The sequence below is a fragment of the Vombatus ursinus genome, unplaced genomic scaffold, assembly GCF_900497805.2.
Source record: "Vombatus ursinus unplaced genomic scaffold, bare-nosed wombat genome assembly UNPS02015175.1, whole genome shotgun sequence".
Taxonomy (NCBI): domain Eukaryota; kingdom Metazoa; phylum Chordata; class Mammalia; order Diprotodontia; family Vombatidae; genus Vombatus; species Vombatus ursinus.
In genome coordinates this window covers 16,844,131-16,867,384 of record NW_020954953.1, presented here as the reverse complement: position 1 = coordinate 16,867,384, position 23,254 = coordinate 16,844,131, and the positions used below count along the sequence as shown (strand labels likewise).

The 23,254-nt window shown below is 35.7% G+C and overlaps 1 protein-coding gene across 4 annotated transcripts in view; it reads right to left on the bottom strand.

The window, feature by feature from the left end:
• LOC114031506 (protein SCAF8) overlaps nt 1–23,254 on the bottom strand; it is a 209,876-nt gene that overhangs the window by 169,356 nt on the left and 17,266 nt on the right. For all 4 annotated transcript variants that reach the window (XM_027846618.1, XM_027846619.1, XM_027846616.1 and 1 more), the window contains exons 2-3: nt 7,169–7,252; nt 5,451–5,495 (exon numbers count right to left, since the gene is read on the bottom strand). In XM_027846618.1, the coding sequence (XP_027702419.1) occupies nt 5,451–5,495; nt 7,169–7,252 (129 nt within the window). The remainder of the gene's footprint in view (nt 1–5,450; nt 5,496–7,168; nt 7,253–23,254) is intronic.

Here is a 23,254-nt window from a genome sequence, read left to right as displayed (position 1 = left end):
TAGATTCTAAGGTAGGTCCTTTCTAACTCTGATTCTGTGACTGAATAATACTAAACTCACTGAAATGCCAAGATGCAATATTAAAGAAGCAGTCCTGTGCTACTATTAAAAGAAACTTCACCCTGGAAAACTCTACGGTATTATAATTTGATTTTTAGATTAGTGAACAAGTTTAATGCCTTGTCTAAACCACGTATCTACCCCCAACACCTAGCTTAAATGTTGATAAACAGCAGACATATAGTTTGCTGAACTAAAAGAAATGACCTAAAAATAGGAGAAAAAATTTGATTTGACACATGATAAAAAAGCATCTTGACAACAATGATTTATAGGATTAAATGTGATTGAAATAAAATTTTAAAAATACACACATGTATATATGTGTGTACCTAGAGAGAAACAGAAAGACATACAAAAGAATGGAAAATATCAATGTAGTTTTAGAAATAGAATTACTATTACATGGTCTTATTACATTTCAGATTTGAGATATTTTTAGTGAGAATAAAAACAGAAATATACATAAAAGGACAAAATCATTTAAAGTGAACTTATCAATCATAAAACCTTCTACAATCGGGGGCAGCTAGGTGGCACAGCTCTGGTCTTGGAGCAGGAGGATCTGAGCTGAAATCTGGCCTCAGACACTTGACACTTACTAGCTGTGTGACGCTGGGCAAGTCACTTAACCCCTACTGCCTCACCAAAAAGCAGAAACAAAAACAAACAAACAAAAAAAAAAACCTTCTACAATCTGATGACTTCACAGCTAAGGACAATTGTCAATATACACATTTCAGCATGTAAACGTTTATAACAACTTACTAACTTGACATTTTATATTTGAAAGCAATTGGTCTAAATGAGTGCTGAGCAAAAATTCAATAGCCTCATCCAGCATTTTTTCTTTCCAAAATGAAGTTAGGGTAAATTATCCACTGAAGTGGATATCAAGCACTAGGCCTCAAGTCAGAAAGAACCAACTTCAAATACAGCTTCAGACAAGTACTTAGTAACTGTGTGACCCTGAGCAAGTCATTTAACCTTTGCCTGCCTCAGTCTCCCCAGTTCTAATATGGGAATAATTGGAGTTCCTCTTGGGGTTAATGTGAGGATTAAATGAGATAATAATTGTAAAACACTTAGCACAACATCTGGCACATTGTAGGTGTTGTTTATTTCCTTCCTTCCAATTTTAATACAAAGAAACTAAGGCACAGAAAGCTTCAAATTACTTGACTACAGTCTCAGAACTACAGAGGGTCAGACACACCCCTTTTCTCCCACCCTCCTATCTGAAAAATGCCCATAAAATTTTTTGGACCTCCCTTCATATCAGAGAAGAAGCATGAATTATTATGGTATTAAAAGATAAAATATATTGATATTATACAATATTATATGTATATTTTATGCATATCTGAGTTTCTAAACTTTTTCTGTGTCATCTGCTGGTCTTCGTCTGTTGTCTGTGGCTTCCACAAAACTCTGCAAAAATTAACATTTAATTTCTTATGCCGTCCTGCGATATATCAAAACTGTGATAGAGAAAGCAGCAATGTAGAAGGGATAACTGTAGTTAATATCAGATGTCTTCTGACATCAGAACTTATACTATGTCTAAAAACAGTTCCAGCTGAAGGGCAGATCTTTAAAATCACAGCCTAATTCACAGCTTGATTCACATATGGCAGCACCTGAGTAGCACGTACAGGAGTTAATAGTACACCTAGAATGTAACTATAAAGGACCTAAAGCTGAAAGACATGAGGCAGAAATATTGTACTTACTTTGCCTGTCAAAATATCAACACAGGAAGTGACCCAAAGCAGAGAACTTATAGCTCTAACCACCTGGATACTGTTGTCACTGTGCCCAGACCAGTATTAGCATTTCTGAAATCTTGCAATGGAATTATTTCTAATTATATTCCTCCCATTTTGCTTTCATTGGAAGACAAATGTGCTAAGTCTATCACAAGCAGCAAATAGTGTTATATTTGGCTGATGGATCAGATAAAATGACTTAGCAGAACAGAATTCATTTGGAGTCATATTATACTCAATTCCATTCAAAAGCGGTACTATTGTAGAAGCCTACAACTTAAAATATCTTTGACAAAAGGTGAAAATACAGCTCACCACATTGATACAAGTACACTTTATCAAATGATCAATGTTCACTACCACCAGATATATGTTTATTATAGCCTTAATAAATCTGAAAAGTACTGGTAAAAATCAAATGCCTATTTTTTTTCTTATAATTACCTACCTTGTGGTAGTTGACAATTTATAGCACTTCAGGATTTGCAAAGTACTTTATATACATTATCTAACTAGGTTCACATACAGTAACCTTTTGGGGGCAGGTATGATAGTTATCTCCACTTATTAGAGATTAAGGAACAGATTCAGTGAATTAAAATAAAAATCACCAATCAATAACCAATGTTTAAGCATCTACTATATGCCAAGCATTGTCTTAGGCACTGTTTTTGACAAAAACTCAAAAACAAAATGAAGAACCTTGAGGAGTTTACATTTCATTGTAGTAAAGCTAGATGTATGATGTATGTATGTATGTATGTGTGTGTGTGGGTGTGTGTGTGTGCTTATGTATGTGTGTATATGTAGGTATGTGTGTACAAACATACATATATACAAAATATATACAAAAATTACAGGGTCATGATCTCCCCAGCAGGTAGGAAGACCATAAAAGTCATCATACAAAACAGATGACACTTGAACTGAGCTTGGAAGGAAAACAGGAAATCCTAAGAGGTAGAGTTGAAGTGCATAAGATAAAAGGTCAAGTATAAGGAATAAAAGGTAGAGCATTTTGGCTAAAATATCAAGTTTGAGAAGAGGAGTAATGTGCAATAAGCCTAGAACTATAAACCAGAGGCAGATCATGAAGGGCTTTAAGAGGAATTTATATTTTATCCCAATAGTGTTAAGAAGCTATTGGAGCTTTTTGAGCAGAGAAGGTGACATGGTCAAATCTGTGCACGTCAGTTATCTGTGGCTATCACTTTGGCAGCTAAAGTAGGACAGAATAGAAAGTGGAGAAATTTGAGGCAGAGAAACCAATTAGGAGGCTATTGTAATAGTCTAGGCAATGGGTGATAAAGGCATGAATTAGGGTGATTGCCCTACAGATGGAGAGAAAGGGATGGATACTAGAAATGCTATGAAGGAAGAATCAACAAGATTTGAAAACTGATTGGACTGGGCGGTGGGGTGGAGTGATGGATAATGAAAGTTGAGGATGACTGTAAGGTTAGAAATCTAGGCAACTAAAAGGATGGTAATGACCTAAAGAAAAATGATAGAAATTACATGCACCCTTCACCCAATTCTTCTATCCCATCTTCTCCAGAAAATCATCCCTATACTCCTTAATATTTAATCTCTCACTATGCGCTAACTGCTTCCCAGCTGTCTATAAATGCCCTTATCTTCCCCATCCTTAAAAAACCTCTCAAATGGTCCATCCCCAGAAGCTATTTTCCTATATCTCTACTTCTCTATCCTCTCTTCTCATTTTCTTCTAAAACCTCTACAGTGTGACTTCCAACTTCATGTTTCAACTAAAAATGTGCTCTCCAAAATTAGTAATGACACCTTAAGTACCAAAGCTAATAGCCCATTCTCAATCCTCATTCTTCTTGAACTTTCTGCAACCTTTGACACTGGAGACTCTCTCTCTCCTGGAGACTTTCTCCTGTCTTGGTTTTTGTGATGCCGCTCTCTCCTGGTTCTCCTACCTTGTCTGCTCTTTCTCAGTCTCCTTTACTGGAGCTTCCTGAAGGGTGTAGAACAGTCTGTCCTGGGCCCTCTTCTCTTTTCTCTCTATACCAGGCGTTTTTAACTTGGGATCCATTAAAGTATTATATCATTATTTTCACTATTTACTAACTGAAATTAAGCATTTCTTTCAAGTATGAATTTTTATTAAAAACACTAATTTGAGAAGGAGTCCATGGGCTGCTCTAGAGTGCTAACGGGGTCCCCAACACAAAAAATGTCAAGAATCCCTACTCTATACTAGCTTGCTAGGTGATTCCATCAGCTTCCATGAGTAGTTCAATTATCATCTCTTTGTAGATGATTTTCTAAACTATTTTTCCCAGCAGTAAGCACTCTCCTGACCTCTAGTTTGGCATTACCAACTCCCCAATGGACATCTCAAACTGTATGCACTATAGCAGGAATTCTTAAACTTTTTCCACTCATGACCCCTTATCAGCGCTTCTTAAACTGTGGGCTCCGACCCCATATGGGGTACAGCCATCTCAAACTCAGTATATACAAAACAGAACTTGTTACCTTTCCCTTGAATCTTCCTCTCCTCTGAATTCTGTTATTACTGTGGAGGTGACAGTACCTACTTTCCTGTTACCCAGACTCACAACCACAATGCCATCCTTAACTCTTCACTCACATTTTATATAACCAATTTATTGCCAAATCATGTTGGTTTTAATTTTCACAACACCTCTCATCTTCATCAGCTCTTGCCAGGATTAGTCTGGTTGGTCTCCCTTGCCTCATTTCTTCCCACTCCAGTCCATACTTAACTCAGCTGTCAAACTGATCTTCCTTATGCAGAGGTCTGACAATATCCCCCTCCCCTTCTATTTAATAAACTCCAGGGGCTGTCTATTACCTCCAAGATCAAATATAAAATCCTCTTCTTGGCTCTTAAAGCCCTTCACAACCTGGCTGCTTCCTACCTTTCTTGTATTATTACACTTTATTCCCCTCCACGTATTCTACAATCTAGCTGTATTAACCTTCTTGTTATTCCTTGAACACAGCACTCTATTTCCCAACCTTGCAACTTTTCACTAGCTATCTCTCATTCCTGGAATGCTCTCTCCTTACCTCTGCCTCCTAGCTTCACTGGCCTTCTTCAAGAAATTGGCTCAAATTTCACCTTCTCCAAGAGCGTCTCCCTCCTTCTTTTCCTTTGATAGTGCCTTCCCTCTTAGATTATCTCCCATTTATACTGTGTTTATATGTATTGTTTATACATAATTGTGTGTGTGCTAGCTCCCCACATTAGAATATGAGCTTTCTGAGGATAGGGATTAATAAATGATTGTTGACTAACTGACTGAGGGAGAGGGGTGAGTTTAGAAGGAAAGATGATGAGTTATTTTTTGGATATGTTGAATAACTTGTCAATCAGATTAGTATGAGACACAGCATTCAAACCCAAGACTGCCTGACACCAAGTTCGATGCTCTTCTACTACACTAAGCTGTTTCATGAAAACTGATACATTTTACTTCTCCCTTTTAAACACTGCCTGGATAATTAAACTGTTATATGATCTGCATATAAATTAAAATTGTGTTAATGCTTTATATCAAAAAATCACTTACAGCTAATTTCAATATGTTTATAACTTATTTACATAACATATCAAATACTTACCTTTTGAATGAATTTCTCAACACTCTGTACCACGTGTTTATAGAACTAAAACAAAAGAAATAATACTTTGTAAATAAGATATAATTCTTAAAGTGCAAACTGTGTGTGTGTACGGCACTTTTATGCTTAAATATTCAAAACTGTCAATTTATTATGTGCCTCAACAGATAATCAGCTATATTACTTAACTATAACAGAGCTTCTTTAAAAGAGATAGAGATAATTAGCATTTACAAAGGACTTGATCTTCTTAACAAAAAGAAAACACTCAAAAGTTTCTTCCCTTGGGACAGGTAGGTGGCACAATGGAGAGAGCACTGGCACTGGAGTCAGAAAGACCTCAGTTCAAATCTAGCCTCAGACACTTGATACTTACTAGCTGAGTAACCCTGGGCAAGTCACTTAACCCCATCACCTCACCAAAAAAAAAAAAAAAAGTTTCTTCCCTTTTACCAATAATTGTATAAAACAAACCAATGCTGTTAAACAAGTAATTTGAAAAGTTTAAAAAAAAAATGCTTCTTGTATTAAAATAATCAAATTTACCTAATCATGAAAAAAAAAGGAATAATATAATTCTGTTTATGCGGAATGACTGGAGAAGTGGAGGAATTAGATTAAATCTCTTTGAATAAATTCATAAGTTTCTATATAAACCATGTCATTATTAAAACTACAAAACTGCTGGAGCAAGAAGGGCATCTACCCCAAACCCCTCATTGTACCGGAGAGGAAAACCTGCAATTTAAAAGAATTAAAATACAATAAAAATAAAGTTAACACTAAAACTATGGAAAATGTTTGATAAACCCAAAATCGCTTCTGGATTCCTTCCAGAGTAGAGTTTCTTTATGAACATCAGTGACTACTACATTTTAAATACAGAACATAAGGGCTCTTAGGCTATAATGATAACTATACAACTATACTATGGCATACCCTACAGATTGCTTTTTAGAAGAAAAAAAAAACAACTTGATACCAGTTTGGTTGTCTTGCTCTCTCATAAGGTCAATGCAAAAAGTAAAAAAAATCTGATTATTTGGGCTTTTTGAAAAACCAAGATAAATGGGAGCTTCTTATACATGATGTCCCAAAAGCCTCCTGCAGTTTTAAGGTGTTCTTTTTTTTTTTGATATAGCTTAGACCTGCACTAAGACTTTTGGGACACCCTGTATCTAAGAATATGTAAACTATCTTAAAGAAAACAATGTAAACATTTTGTGTTTGGATAATTATTGTTCTAATGAAGACTTATCAAGTGTCCATAATCAATCTACTGATTTACAAATACTATGTTCTGTTCAACCCAATCCCAACAACTCTAAACTTCCTATTTAGAGCTTTTTTCAAGTTTAACAATCATGGTGGTCTGAATATAAAGCAGTACTTTTCCCCAAACCTAGCTAGTAGCAAACCTGAGGGCAGTCTAAAATCACTATCATTTTTTTTAGTGAATACTTATATATGTGTGTGTGCGCACGCGCGTATTCTTTTTTTCCTTTCAAAGAAGTCACAGAGGAATATAGCCTATATTCAAACCAATAAGGCGTAACTGCCCAGAAGTCTAGGCTAATTTCTAAGATATCATATAAACTTAGTAGTATATATCTCTATGAAGTACATATGCAGGGAACAAAAATGTCTCTCAGTTGTAAAGACTGATCTTTTCTTTTGAAAATACAATAGTAGTTTAAGAAAAATTACTGATTTCTCACCTTAATAGCTTTGATGGCTGCCTTAGTAATCTGTGTCATTTTAGCCTTGGAAATAGGTGGCTTGTAGTCATTCAGGGAATAGAGCTAAAGAAAAAGAACATGTCTTTAAATACAAAGCAAGACTAATCCTGCAAAAGTGATAAAATTTATGTAAATGCCAGACATCTTTCTACTGACAATACCCTACTTAAATTAAAATGCTGCTTCTGTTAAGAGAAATTCTTCAACTAAAACACAAGGGTGTCTTTTTATAGAGTAAAGTATTAAATTGCCCAAGACCTAAACTATGCCTCTAAAAAATTTTGACCAAAAATGTGTATGGATGAAGAATTCAACTTAAGTCTAATAATTCTGAGCTATAATCTTTTTTAAATATTCAGAATTCACTTACTTATTTCCCCCATGTAGAATATTTCCTTTGTGTTATACCGAAAAATATGATTATAAATTTTCTTTTGTGTTATTTTCCTTTATGATACTGAAAAATATGGTCATAAATTTTCTGCTCACATATTTAAATGAATAGTGACATAAAACTTGATCAAACCACAACCTTCATCTAAGTCCTTCCAAAATAAACATTAAAATTCATTTGTTGAGAGACTATGTGTTTTGGATTTCACCAGGTGCTTTTTTATCTACCATTCACTAAGTCAACTTCTTGGCTATCCAACAGATAGCTTAACCACAATGACAACATGGCATAGTTGTTAGAAACTGTTTGGAAGCTCAGCTCAGTTGTCTGCATTTAGGGTTTCAGATCACACTATTTGATCCTAGTTCTGGCCTTAAGCACAACCTGTGATCAGGCTTTTCTCAAAAACCACTGGGTTAAGATCAGGGCCATTCTTACTGTTGGTCTTCTGTAACTACCACTTAGTCCCTTCTCTGTCTACCTAGGTTTGTGATCTCTCCTCTGTGTCTGCCCCTCTGAGTCTGTGTGTTTCCCCAAACTTCCAGCTTGGGATCTTCATCCCTCCAGCCTAATATTTAAGACATTTATTAGATATTCCTACTTAGAAGATTGCTACCCATCTGTTCATTCATACTTTTGCTGATCTACATACTTGGAACTAAACTCTGACCTGAGCTGTTCTCTAGGATTCTGTCTTGACCTGAAGTAGCATCACAGATACAAAGCTTGAAAATCTTAAGAGATGATTAAATCTACTCCTCATTTTACAAATGAGAAAACTGAGGTCCTGAGAAATTCAGTGCCTAATCTAATGTTACAAAGATAGTAAAGTAATAGAGCTGGCATTTGTTTAAACAATGTCCTGACTCCATATACAATAAAGATCCAATAAATCATCTGCTCCTTCCAGATAACCTTGACTAGACTCTGGTTTATTAATTCAGATTTCTGGTACTCACACACCTTGCCCTTTTATTAACTAACCTCCTGACTGGGACTCCTGGCTTATCCATGCCTCTCAGACATAAATGAATTTCTGATCAGTGACTGCCTAATGAATAATGACAACAGCATATAATGCAAAGAGGTAAAGGACTGTAATTTAGGAGCCTTGTTACTTTTTAGACATTTTACTTTGGTCATGTCAATCTCTCTGTGCCTCAATAGGATAGAAGGGATTCCAAGTTACTTTTTTACATTTTCAAATTCTATTCCTCTACCAAAACAAGACTAACTTTTTTGTTTTGTTGCTGGGATTTTAATAAGAGAGGGAGACTAAGTTCCTTCCAGCTTTGTTTATTTCTATCTACCTTGATTATAGCATTCACTTCTTAACTACAACAGACACTCGTTCCCCCATATACAAGCTTGGAGTGTACATTTGAACATATTTTATTCTCATTTTCCTTGAAAAACAAAAACCAGTAAATAAGTGTCTTTTATCACTGCCAGGACATACTAAAGTGTCATGACTACTAAATTAGAGCTTTTGTAGATGCAAAAACAGGTATATTTTTAACTAAAAATACATGAATAATTTTGTTCATCATATCCCTTTCATGTGCCAATGATTCCAAGTTATCTTACTTCCTAATGTTTATGAGAGAAACCATGGGTTGAAGAAAACAGTTCAGACTTTCCCAAACTTTGAATTTCATATCCTTTCTCTTTAAATGGGTCCTACATGTAAAGTTATAAATTTCGCCCCCCAAAAAAATAAAAATGAGAAATTCAAAAGCCAATAGTTTACATGTTATTCGTTATCTAAAATGGCCACAAAAAGGATGGTACACTATAAGTAAGCCCCACCTTCCTTTCTTCATCTGCATTAATGAATATACAACCACTATCATTTAAATCTTAATATGCAGGAGCTTAGATAAGAAAATATTTAATATATGTTTAGTGAACACTTTGGTCTTTCCATCTGTTTCCCAATAAACAGAAAAAACTAACCCTACCTATTCTGCCCCATCTAGCTGGAAACACTTTGCCACTTTCCAAAACTCCTATTATTTTGCTGCCATCTAAATTTGAAAGGTTTGACAAAAAACATCATTGCATTTTTGTACATTTTCAAGGAACAATACAGAGTTCTAAATTTAATTTCAAATGATTTCATGAACTTAACAAATAATACAGTTAGGGTTTGTAGCACACAAAAGAATACATAAAGAAACAAACACGAAGAGGGAAAGAATTCAAAGAAGTTATGTTATTTTGTAAATTGTGCAAAGTACTTATTTCTATCTACACTCAAAACATTTTCTCTCAAAACAGAGTTGACAAAATATCAATATATTTCATATGAAAATTCAAATTAAAAAAGAACTAAAAGAAAATGCCTTTCTTTTTGTCAAGTGTACATCATCTATGTTAAAAGCTGGTAAGATTTATCAGAAATTAAGTCTCAAGTATAATATTCTAAATTTAACAAAAGTTAATAGAAAAGACAAGCAAGAATGTTCACTCTATACCAGAGCTTGGGAGACCTTACCCTCTTTAGCAAATGGGGATATTACTGGCATCTATAGTCAAGTCTCTTTCTCTATGTATTATTGAACAACTAATCACGTAGATGACATTAAATAAGTCACTTAGGCTTTCTAGGACTCAGCTTCTCAATCTCATTTTTTTTGTTGTTTGCTATTCAGTCGCTTCAGTCATTTCTGACTTGTCATGACCCCGTGTGGGGGTTTTGTTAGCCAAGATACTGGAGAGGTTTGCTACTTCCTTCTATAACTCACTTTACAAATGAGGAACTGAGGCAAATAGGATTAAAGTGACTTGCCCAAGGTCACATAGCAAGTAAACCTCTGAGGCCAGATTTGAATTTAGTAAGATGAGTCTTCCTGAATCCAGGCCCAGTACTCTTATTCACTGTGCCACCTAACTGCCTCAATCTCTTATTGATAAAGCTTTTTTTAAAAAACCAAGATGCAGCATCTAGTTCAATAGATTCTCCTTTAGATAAGAAACTGCCTCATTTTTCTACTTAAATCTTCTCAGTGCCTACTACATATTAGGTATTTAATAAATGCCTATCATAAACATCAAAATCATGGTTAATTACGTGGTAATGACGCAACCAGACTATCAAACAGAATTTTTTTTAAGGGCAGAGAAATTTGTAAGAAATAGGTGATCAAAATGAAAAGGTTTTAAAAACACTACCTCAATCACTCTAAAGGAAGCTCAATATCCCACTTCTTGATTTGTATAAAAACTATCTTATGACTTCAGACAAATGAAAAAAAGCTTGAGAAGTCACCTGGAAGGATGTGAGGTATGTCAGTACAATGATAAAGTCCAGAATAATGCAATTCCTGAGGCATTAAGATTCAGAGAAATTCAAAAGCCCATGTGCCCATCTTCTCCATTATTCAAAACAAGCTAAAAAAAAGCAACCACTGAACTAAATTCAAACCATACAATATACAGAGAGAAATTCACTATCCACAAATTCAAGAGTGGTTAGTTAGCAAATGCTACACTGGGATAGATAAATATCTATATTACTTTTGTAGATAAGATCACCTACCTCAAAAAAAAAAATTTAAGTACTGTGCTTTGTTCTATAAAATGTTAAAATCCTAGTAGAGAGATAAGCACAAATAGTTACAAAGTGATCATTTCAATATTCATAAATGAGTGGAAAAATCCAATTTACGGTTCTGGGGAAGTTTAAGAAGAAAAAAGATTACAAGATCCAATTTTGTAGTGTTACTTCCATCCTGTGGATTATTAAAATGTCATGAAAAACATTCTCAGGTGAAGTCTAAACTATCAATGCAAACTTGAGCCTCAATTTGTTCATTTGTAAAACACAGATATAAATTTCAGCTAACACTGTATTAGAGAGGCAAGCACATACATGACATTGAGGGAATAAGTGGACTACGAGTGTTAGAGCAAAGAGATTATGTAGATAAATGTACCGGAAAGCAAGGTCAGAGCTAGAACATGAACACCTTAAAGCCAGGCAACAGAGTTCAGACTTTGTTCAGTAAGAATGGGAAGCCAATGAAGATTTTAGAAACATCAATCTGGCAGTCTGCTGCAGAAAATTATTTGTACAAACTTGCTTGTCCCATCATTTTCATCAACAATAGCATCATGTGTGTAAATTAATCTCAAAAGAATTTTATAAAGATGAGTAAGTATGCATATAAGTCAATAGAAAATTAAGCAAAGAGAGGACTACTGGTTGGAGGAAAAAGGAAAGGTGTTATAGTCTTGAAGGAGTGAAGACTTCTATGAGGTGGTGGTGAGGAGGCAGTGCAAGCTCAAGGAATAGCTAGAATAAACACATGGAAACGAGAGATGGAGTGCTATGTCTGAGACACAGAAAGAAGGTCATTCTGGCTGAACTGCAGAGAATGGAAGGGGGAGTTATGTCCAGTGAAGCTGGAAAGATAGGCTAGGGCCAAAATGTACAAGGCTTTAAAAGCTAAACATGAAAATTTTTACTTTAAGGTAGAGGTAATGGAGTCAATAGAATTTACTGAGTAAGAGAGTGACAGTACCAGCCAGACCTGTGCTCAAGGAATATCACTTTGGTAGCCATCCTGGGAAATTACTTAATCTCTCAGTGCCTCAGGCAATTAAGACTATAAATTGTCTGAATTTCAGAGTTCCAAGACAGGTCAACCCAACTCCTCACCTCCACCCAACCCCACCCTTCAAATCTCTGGGTAATGTTGCACACATGCCCAAACTTCAGGTAATCTAAAGAATGGAGAGTAGAGAAACAATTGGTGGGTACAAGTAGACTGCAGCATATTCCAAATAATAACTGACATTCAATAAGTGGTAGCATAAGAGATAATTTACAAGAAATATATGACCACAAAAAGAGGTAGGCTAGTTACACATAATAGATGAGCCACAGTTCCACACTGGTGCCCCTAATGAAATATAAAAAGACCTTCAGCAAGGGTTCTTCTCGAGTATATGAACTTTTAAAAAATATTTTCATAAGTCTTTTTAATATAATTGGCTTTCTTTGTAATCCCATGTATCTTATTTTAGCATTTAAAAAGATTATTCTAAGAAGGGGTTCATACACGTTGGTAGACTGTCAAGAGGTCCATGACACACACACACACACACAAAAGGTTAAGAACACCTAATCTAGAGTAATGCTTCCGGTAGTCAGTCAACAAAAATGTATTAAGTAACTACTGTGTACCAGGTACTGTGCTATGCCCTGGGGATACAAATCCCAAAAAAGAAAGATAGTGCCACATTTCCTGCCTTCAAAAAGTTTAAAATTTAATAAGGGAAGACTATACCCAAAAGGAAGCTGGATGGTTAGGGAGGCAATATGAGGGAAGGTGGTGCCTGGCTCATGCAAATGAGTAGGAAATGAAGATATGGCTGGGCTGGGTGTCCTCCTCAAAATCAAGTTTTGGAAGGCATTCTTTCCATTCAGAGGGTACAGCCTATGTGTGGGAATAAGGACCTGAACTAGCAGGGTGGCACTATTAGGCACCATTGTATTAGAAATACAATAGATGTCACAAAAGAAAAATCAATAAAATTTGGCAACTAAGTGGATGTGGTATGGGAAAGGAAAGAAGAATAAGACAACATTAAGAAAGCACCTAGATGTCCAAAGAATCAATAATTTAATATATAAACATAATTGAATACTACTGAACCATAAGGAATTACAAATACAAAGAATTCCAGGAAAACATCTATGATCTTTGTAGTTGAAAAATGTACCGCCTCTTAATTACAAAAGTGGAGAACAACGGAGGTGGAATACTGCATATACAGGCTTCCTTCAAGCCTCAGCTCAAATTCCACCTTCTGCAGGCCTTTCTTAAGTTTCTGCTCCCACCCTTACCCCGACAAATGCTTTCTGTCTGAGACTACCTTCCACTTACACTATGTATATGTTATATGTACAGTTATTTGCATGTTGTCTCTTCTATTAGAATGTGAGTTCCTTGAGGGCAGGAAGATACTGTTTTTGCCTTTCTTTGTACCCCTACAAGCTTACTCCAATATATGGCATATTTATTATTGTTCAGTCGTGTTCCATTCTTTATGACCCCATTTGGGGTTTTCTTGGCAAATATACTGGAATGGTTTGCCATTTCCTTCTCCAGTGGATTAGCCAAACAGAGGTTAAGTAACTTGCCCAGAGTCACAAAGCTAGTGAGTATCTGAAGCCAGCTTTGAGCTAAGGTCTTCCTGACTCAGGCCCAGTACTCTATCCACAGAATCACCTAGCTGCCTCTATATGGCACATAATATATGTTTGCTGACTGGATAATGGTCACATGTGGTTCATGAGTTTGCTGGTTTTGATTAACTGTTTAATTTCTTTTTTTAAAAGAAAATCTCACTGGGAATGATTTAGTCATAAATAAATGTTATGTAAAAACAGAAAGCACACAGAGAATGTACAGGAAAAAGAATGCATACCTGACTACCCCTGATGAACTCAAGCCACCAGGTAAGAATTATATTATAGATTAATTACATTTACTCCAAAGTACTGTTAAGAATTGGCAAAGATGACTCTTGGGGCATTGATAGCAATCTTTGAAAAACTCCAAAATACGGAAGATTTGAGTACAAATGTTTGAGGTGCAATAAAAGGGAAAAGAATGGAGTCTGAAAACTACAGACCAGTGAGCTTAGATTCCAACAATATTCTAAAATGTATTATTAAAAGCGCACTTCTGCCAAAGAAAGTATTGAACACAAGTTCATCAATAACAGGCTAAGCCAACTAAGCTCACTTCCTTTATTGAAAGTACTACCATACTGGTAAACCAGTGAAATACTGTAACTGATATTAGCAAAGAATTTGAAAGAGTTCCTCATGTCTTTCTTATGAACAAGATAAAGCAGAGTAAGTTAAGACAACAGGAAAAGTTAGGTGGATTCATAACAGATTGAATGGCCAGACAGCAAGAGAAGGTAAGATCAACTAGGAAAGAAACTTTCCAGAAGGGCTCCACAGATTTGTGTTATTTAACATTCTTATCAATGACTTGGATGAGATTAATAGATAGTATAATTACTAAATTTAGAGATGACACAGTTAACAGGGTTAGCTAACATTTTGAGTGACAAAGTCAGGACCTTAAAATACTAGCATGTTAAACTACAGCTAAATGTAGAAGTGTGGCATAGGTCCATAATTTCAATTTCAGGGGATACAGTGGGAAAATCTTCGCTAAAGAGCAGTCTACCACATACATACTTACACAGAAATACACAAATCCAAAGGTTTTGGCAGGCTACAAGTTCAATGCGTCAATGTATTTCTTTAAAAAATATTTGATAATTCAAGACTTTTCCAAGGAAAGCAAATACAAATTAATGGATTATGAGTTATTTATTCCAGGACAAATTCAAAATCCCTGACTGGACCCATTTGAGAAAAGGACTCTGGAATAATTACCAGTTAAAAGATGTTGCTGTGAATCCTTAAATCTTCCTCAAACATTTCTGAATCAAGAAAGCCCACCAGTCAGCAATTAATTAGACACAAATACACTGCACCACAGAATAACATAGTGTCAGTGGACCCCTACTGGGCAACCAAATATAACAACCACCGATATAAGCAAAATTTAAAGCCAAAAGGATATGAACAGATAGTTTTCAGACGACAAAATTAAAGCTATCGATAGTCATATGAAAAAATGTTCTAAATCACTACTGATCAGAGAAACGCAAATCAAAACGACTCTGAGGTACCACAACACACTTATCAGATTGGCTAACATAACAAAACAGGAAAATGATAAATGTTGGAGAAGATGTGGGAAAATTGGAACATTAATGCGTTGTTAGTGGAGTTGTGAAATCATCCAACCATTTTGAAGAACAATTTGGAACTATGCCCAAAGGGCTGTAAAAATGTGCAAATCCTTTGACCCAGCAATACCACTTCTAGGGCTGTATCCCAAAGAGATCATAAAAACGGGAAAAGGACCCACATGTACAAAAATATTTATAGCTGCTCTTTTTGTGGTGGCAAAGAATTGGAAATTGAGGGGATGCTCATCAATTGGGGAATGGCTGAACAAGTTGTGATATATGAATGTAATGGAATATTATTGTGCTACAAGAAATGAGAGCAGACTTCAGAAAAACCTGGAAAGGCTTGTATGGTCTGATGCTGAGTGAAGTGAGCAGAACCAAGATAACATTGTACACAGTAACAGCCACGCTGTGTGATGACTAACTTTGAAAGACTTAGCTCTTCTCAGCAACGTAAGGATCTAAGACATCTCCAAAAGTCTCATGAAGGAAAATGCTATCTGCATCCAAAGAACTATGGAGTTGAAATGCAGATCAAAGAATACCATTTGCTCTTTTTTTTTTCTTCTCTTCTGTTTTGTTTTGTTTCTTCTTTCTTGTGGTTCCTCCTATTGGTTCTAATGCTTCTTTACGGCATGACTAATGTGAAAATATGTTTAATAGGAATGTATGTAGAGCCTCTATCAGATTGCATGCCATCTTGGGGAGGAAGGGGGAGAAAATTTAAAACTCAAAAGTTTATGGAAATGAATGTTGAAAACTAAAATAAATTAATTTTTTAAAAAATGTAAAGCCAAAACAAAAATACAACTTCCCTCACAACCTATAAACACTGAGATTTATTAATCAAAAATCTGTTTTAAAGAATATATTTTATATAGGCAACAGAGAGTAGCAGAGAACTAGCCCTGAAATCAGAAAGATCTAGATTCAAGTCCCATCTCTGCCATTTTCTACCTTTGTGACCTGTGGCAAGTTAACTCAACCTTTTCAACAATCCCAGTAACTGCCTAAAACTGTAGTTGGCAGAACAGTTGCTGATCTACTTTAATGGAGGAAGTATTTTTATTGGATACTGTCTATATCAAGAAAATCACAGATTCAGTTGTTTTAAAAAGTACACATAAGACTCAGAATAATGTTCCAGTTACTTAAATTCCTTTAAAGTCTGAATTTTAAACTGTCTCCCTCAACAGGACTGTAAACCAAATGAACTTTTAATATCTTCTCAAACTAAATGTTCACTATCTCCCAAAAATTAAGAAACAAAAACTGCAAGGGATTCATATGGCTTGGAGAAAACTAAAACCTACAAAAGAAATATAACAAACTTAAGGGAAAACACTATGCTACATCAAAAATGTTAATAATTTCATATAATAGCTACAGGGCACATTAGAGGTCATTTAGTCCACCTCATTCATTTTATTGATGGGAACTTGAGGTCAGAGGGGTTAAGGGTCTTATCCAAGGCCACCAAGGCAGAGCTGGCAGGATTTGAACCCAGGTCTTCTGACTCCAAATTAAAAACTCTTTCCAGTGTACCACACTCCATATTCCAGTGATTAAATGGGATTACCAGTAATAAAACTAATAATTGTGACAGAGCTACAATTTTTAGTTTTACAAATTCTATTTGGCTCATAAATTTTATTTCCATTTGAATAGAAATTCCAATCATTTTTACAAAGATCCTATTATATACAAAGCAATAATACTTTGGGAGAGGGGAGGTATAGATAAAGGAATCTACTGTCTAGTTGAGGAGACAAAAAACAACTGCAATCATTATTTAAAGAGTACCTAATATGTGGAAACTATGTGGAGCAGGAAGGTAAGGTGCTGTGGAGAATATAAATAATTAAGACATAAAGCTTCCACCAAGAGACTAACAATACAGTGCAACAGATCAGATATAATACAAAGTAGAATATGAAAAAATAATGAGAGGTAAAATGTGCTATGGTAGTTCAGAAGGAGAACAAATTACTTCTGATTGGCTGAAATGGCTTCATACAGTAAACAACAATCTAAACCCAGACTCAAAAAACAGACAGAATGGCAAAGAGTTAGCATGAACAAAAGTACAGAAGCAAGCAATGTAAGAAATGATGAACTTTTTTGTATATAATTCCAGATTGCTTTTCTGAACAGCTGCACAAATTTATGGATCCATCAATAGTGACCAATGTGCCTGTTTTTCCACAGCCTTCAACATTTATAATTTTCCTTTTTTGTCATCTTTGCCAATAGAAAAGTGTGAGATGAAACCTCAGAATGGCTTTCATTTGCATTTCGTAAAATGAGGCATTTCTTTTCATATTAGCTACTGTCAACAGGCAATCACAACATCATAAGACTTATGTGAAAACCAAGTTTATTACAAGAGAAATAAACATGCATGTGGAACCCAAAGAGTTCACAGTCCTAACAGAAGCTTGCATATTTATGACAGTACAACAAAAGGAGGAGAAAACATGAAGGGATAGGCACAATAAAGGCAGGGGCGGGGGGGCACAAAACCACTCTCAAAGGGGAAAAGCAAGGTGAAGCAAAAGCTGCATTCTTTTCCCCTGGGAACTGCCAGCTAGGGATGGGGAACCAGGAGCCTTGAGGCCACGTGACCCTCTAGGTCCTCAAGTGTGGCGCTTTGACTGAATCCAAACTTCATATAACAACTCCTAAGGTCAGAGGGCTGTACCTGAGGCCTTAAAGGGCCACATGTGGCCTCAAGGCTACAGGTTCTCCACTCCTGTGCTAGACTATGAAGATAGGAGGGTCCAATTATCTGCAAAGCTGTACAAGCATTTGCACAGACTGGCTACTGCGTATCTTGCCTCCCAAGGACACACAGGAAATTCAGCTTGGGGTACAAACAAGAAATTTTATCAGCTGGGGTGGGGTGGGGGCGGCTTTGTCCTTGACACTTTGGGGCCTTTGCATGCTCTGGGTCCAATGTTTCTGGAAAATATGGCAACCCAAAAGACAAGTTTAGGGGATCCTTTAACACTACAGATAGTATAGGTTGTAAGAACTGTCTGTTCATGTATTTCACTAGACCATTTATCAATTGGGGAATGGTTCTTTTTTCTTACAAATTTGAATCAGTTACTTATGTATTTTGGAAACGAGATCTCAGAAAAACTTACTGCAAAGATTTTTTTCTCAGTTAACTGCTTCCCTTTTTAATTTTATTAAGATTTGTTTGTACAAAAATCTTTCAAGCTTATATAATCAAAATTATCCATTTTATCTTCTGCAATACTCTCTATTCTTTGTTGGTCATGCATTTTTCTCCTACTCATAGATACAACCTGGAAAACAACTGGAAATTATACACAAAAAGTTAGAATGATAGCCTTTGATACAACTATACTACTGTTAGGTCTATACCCAGAGTAAAGAAAAGAGCAAAAAGGTCCTTTATTTACAAAAATATTTATAACAGCTCTTTTTGTGGTGGCAAAAAACCCTGAAAACTAAGAGGACATCAAACAACTGAGGAAAGGTTGAATAATTTGTGATTATTTTAGTATCTGTGGTGGAGTAATACAGTGCAATAAGAAATAAGAAATAGATGATTTTTTAAAAGATACAGACTTACATAAACTGACAGAGTGCAAAGTATGCAGAATCAGAAGAACAATTTATACTATGACATCCATATTATAAAATGAACAATTTTGAAGACTTTTAAAAAAATATAAAGAATGAAGTGAGTAGAAGAACCAGGAGAACAATTTACACAACACTGTAAAAACAAACAACTTTGAAGTTAAGAACTATGATCAATACAATGACCATGCTTGATTCCAGAGGACCAATGATAAAATATGCTACCCAATTCAACGACAAAATACAACTACAGTGCAAATACACATGTGTGTATGTGTATGTGTTATGTATATGTGTATGTGTATACACATCTGTGTAGGTACATATTTGTACATACATTTCCTATATGGACACTGAGTCATATGCTACAAGAAATTTTTCAATGGCAGGTAGAAGGGAAAGAAAATGGATTTCTAACTTTTTTTTTTACTAGAGATGTAAAGGGGTATTACATATTCAAACTGCTGCATGAACTCTCAGATGAAGTAATTATTATTAGTTTTACTTTGTTACAAGAGACCTCTCACAAAGTGTGAGTAATCTGTAAATGTCTGTAATATAAAATAAAACTCATCAATTTTTTAAAAAAAAGAAACTATGAATAAAAAATAGAAAGAAAGATGAGAATTTATATGAACCTATGCAAAGGGAAGTAAACAGAACCAGGAAAATGAAATGTATAACGATTACAACAAAACTGAATGCTGTCAAATTATAGTGACAAAGTTTCACTCCAAAGAAGTGATATAAAAAAGTATTTCCTCATCCTCACTGAAGAGATGGGAAACTATGTGTGTGAAACACTAAATACAATCATAGACAAGGTTAACATGATGGATGGAGAGGGGAAGAAAGAGAAATTAAGAATATATTGGGAAATAAAGGTTATGTAAAAAAAGAAGATAATCAATAAAATAAATTAAAATTTTAGAAAATTCATAAAGCAAACAGATTCTTTTGTTATTGTTGAGTCATTTCTGTCATGACTGACTCTCTGTGACCCCATTTGGGGTTTTCTTGGCAAAGATATTGAAGTAGTTTGCCATTTTCTTCTCCAGCTTAAAGTAAACAGTTAAGTGACTTGCCTAGGGTCGCATTGCTAGTAAGTGTCTGAGGCTGGATTTGAATTCAAGAAGATGAGTCTTTCTGATTCCAGGTCCAGCGCTCTAACCACCATGCCACCTAACTGCCCTGAGATTCTTAATAAATTTATATTTTTGTGATGTTGCTCTACCTAAATCTTTGAAAGGACATGCAAAAAAGCATATTATATATACATTTATATAAAGTATAGAGAATTAGAGTCAGGGTTAAGAGAAAAGAAAAAAGACACCTGGGGAACAACACTTAATTTAGTTGAAGTGAGTGTTTTAAAAGAAAAATAGTAACAGAGAAAGCTAGAAATGTAACTGCAGGACAAATCTTGAAAGGTAAGTCAGGTAAAATCACTTAAATTTTACTTAAGTGATGGGGAGTAAAAGTTTTTGAGTAGGAAGATGAAATGACTCAAGCTGTGCTGTAGAAAGAATTGGCTAACATGAGCAGCATGGATTCAGGAGCAGACTAGTTTTGAGACAGAATAATCTAGGTGAACTAAGGGCCTAAAGGAGGGGAGTAGCAAATTCAATATGGAGGAGGGGACAGATACAAAAGAAATGATATGCAATAGGATGCTGCAATATATCTGGGGCAAAGGAGAAGAGCTTAAGATGGGACAAGGCTTTTGAGGAGACAGGGACAAGGCTGTTGCCATTGACTAAAAAAAGAGTCATGAGAGGGATAGCTAGGTAGCACAGAGGATACAGCACTGGCCCTGGATTCAGGAGGACCTGAGTTCAAATCCAGCCTCAGACATATAACACTTACTAGCTATGTGACCCTGGGCAAGTCACTTAACCCCATTGCCCAACCTCCCCCCCCCAAAAAAAGGAGTCAAAAAAAATAGATTTTAAGAACAAAATGAGATAGCATATTACAGTAAAAAGAATAATGGTTTTGGAGCTCTAAGATGTGATATCCCAAAATATTAAAGTTGCTTTTGGGGTTTCCTCAAAAAAGTTTCTCCAAGAGGCAGACCAGACAATAAATGCTGAAAGCAATAGGCCTTTATACCATGCAGTATACAGGGTGTCCCAAAAGTCTTGGTGCAGTTTTAAGTTTTAATAATCTATGTACACCCTACTCCTTATGCTCCTGCTTGCATTAAGACTTTTGGGACATCCCATACGAGGATTGTATCTTAACTTGAGCCAATGAGGGATGGGCAAAGAATACATCCAAAACAGAGCCAGAGAACAAGAGTACAACAAAATCTCCACAGGAGGCAGGAAGCACTCAACCAGTGGAAAGGTGTGAGGCTTCAGGTGAAATTATCTTTAGGCCATAGCAGAAGGAAGAAAGGAAATAATGAACATTCTCCTGACATCTTGGTCACTTCTTCTTAGGTGCTGGAATACCTGGATTATGCTATTCAGGGGTTTTACAGGGAGAAGGATCATCTATCAGGTAAATATGACTGGTTTCCCATTCCTGATGTCAGATATAGGAAGCTTCCAGAGATTAGTTAGGAATCTAAACATTTCCAGCTAAGAAGATTTCAGATATTAAAGATGCATGAGACAAAATAAGTGATGAAGCAAACATATAGATGAGAGAGAAGATAGAATCTAAGACACAAATAGAGGTGTTGGTTAGTTTTAAACTGGAAAAAGGAGCAGGGTGGGGTAACTAATGAGGAGAGAGTGTGTCTCTAAAAAAGTAAAAGCATCCCAAGAAAATCAAGTCTTTGAAATACCATAGTTTTTCTAAATTGCCAAACCTAAGTTTTAAAGACAGCTCTACCAAATTGATTTTCATAAAGCACAGGTCTGACCATGTCAGATCTCTCTCCTCCCCATGAACTCCAGAGGCTCTCTGATTGACTCGAGGATCAAATATAAAATCCCATTTGGCTTTAAATGCTCTTCACAGCCTGGCCCCTTAGAACCTTTCCAGCATTCTTTCACTTTACTCTCCACCAAATACTCTACATTCAGCTATGATGGTTTGACTTCCTTCAAGACTCAGGACAAATCCTACCTCCTAGAGAAGGCCATTCTCAGTTCCTGCCCTTCCCAGGCCCTTTCCTCTGAGACTACCTTCTGTCAAAATTTATATTTTGTCTGTAATATGGTTATTTGCATGTTTTCTCCTCCATTAGCACAGTGCCTGCTATATAGTAAGAACTTAAGAAAGGTCTGCTGACTGACTAGTTAGTATTACCTTGGACAAGGCACCACCCTGGGCTTCAGTTTCCTCATCTGTAAAATGAAGGAAGGTTAGATTAGCCAACCTGTAAGTTCCCTTCCAACTACAGAACCTATGAAAACTATAGCTTCCTAAGTCTGATTTGTGATACTGAGTTTGAAGGACCATTGAGGCATTCAGGTACAGATTTCTGGCAGGCAGTTAAAAAGCTGGGCCTGAGGCTTGGAATGAAGACCTGGGGAGGCACTGAAAAGACACAAACTTTTTTTGTGTCATGAACTCCTTTGGCAGTCTGGTGAAGCCTATGGATCACTTCTCAGAATTTTTTTTTAAATGCATACAATACATAGGATTACAAAGGAAAACAAGTACAGTATATTGAAATAGAATGATCAAAATATTAAAAACAAATTTGTGGACTCCAGGTTATGAAAAGAGAAAGTTAATGCCTTAGAACAATGAATTCAACAAGGAAGAGAGTGTTAAAAAGAGTTAAGGGTAGAACCCTTAAAAACTCCAGTGTAGAGAAGCCAAAGGAGGTATAAAAGAATCAACAGAAAGTTAAAAAAAAACAAAAAAACAAAACAACAGGAAAGCTCATAAATAATATCTAGCATTTATATAGTGCTTACGGTTTACAAAGCACTTTATAAATATTATTTCATTTTGTCTTCATAACCCTGAGATGTGTTATTATTATCTCCATTTTACAGTTGAGAAAACTGAAGCAAACAGAGGTTAAGTGACTTGCCCAAGGTCATGGAGCTATTAAGTTTCTGAGGCCAGATTTAAATTCAACTCATCCTGCTTCCACATCCAGTGCTCTACTACCCCATCTATCACAGAACCAGGAGGGTTCAATATAAAAAAGTCACAGGAGGACAAAGTTTCAAAGAAGAGAGGTTGATCAGCATCAGATCAAAGCCTAGAGGTCAGGCAAAATGAAGAATGAGAAAATATCATTGCACTTGGGAGATTAGGCCTTCGAGAGAACAAGAATACAAGGGTATAAAAAAATA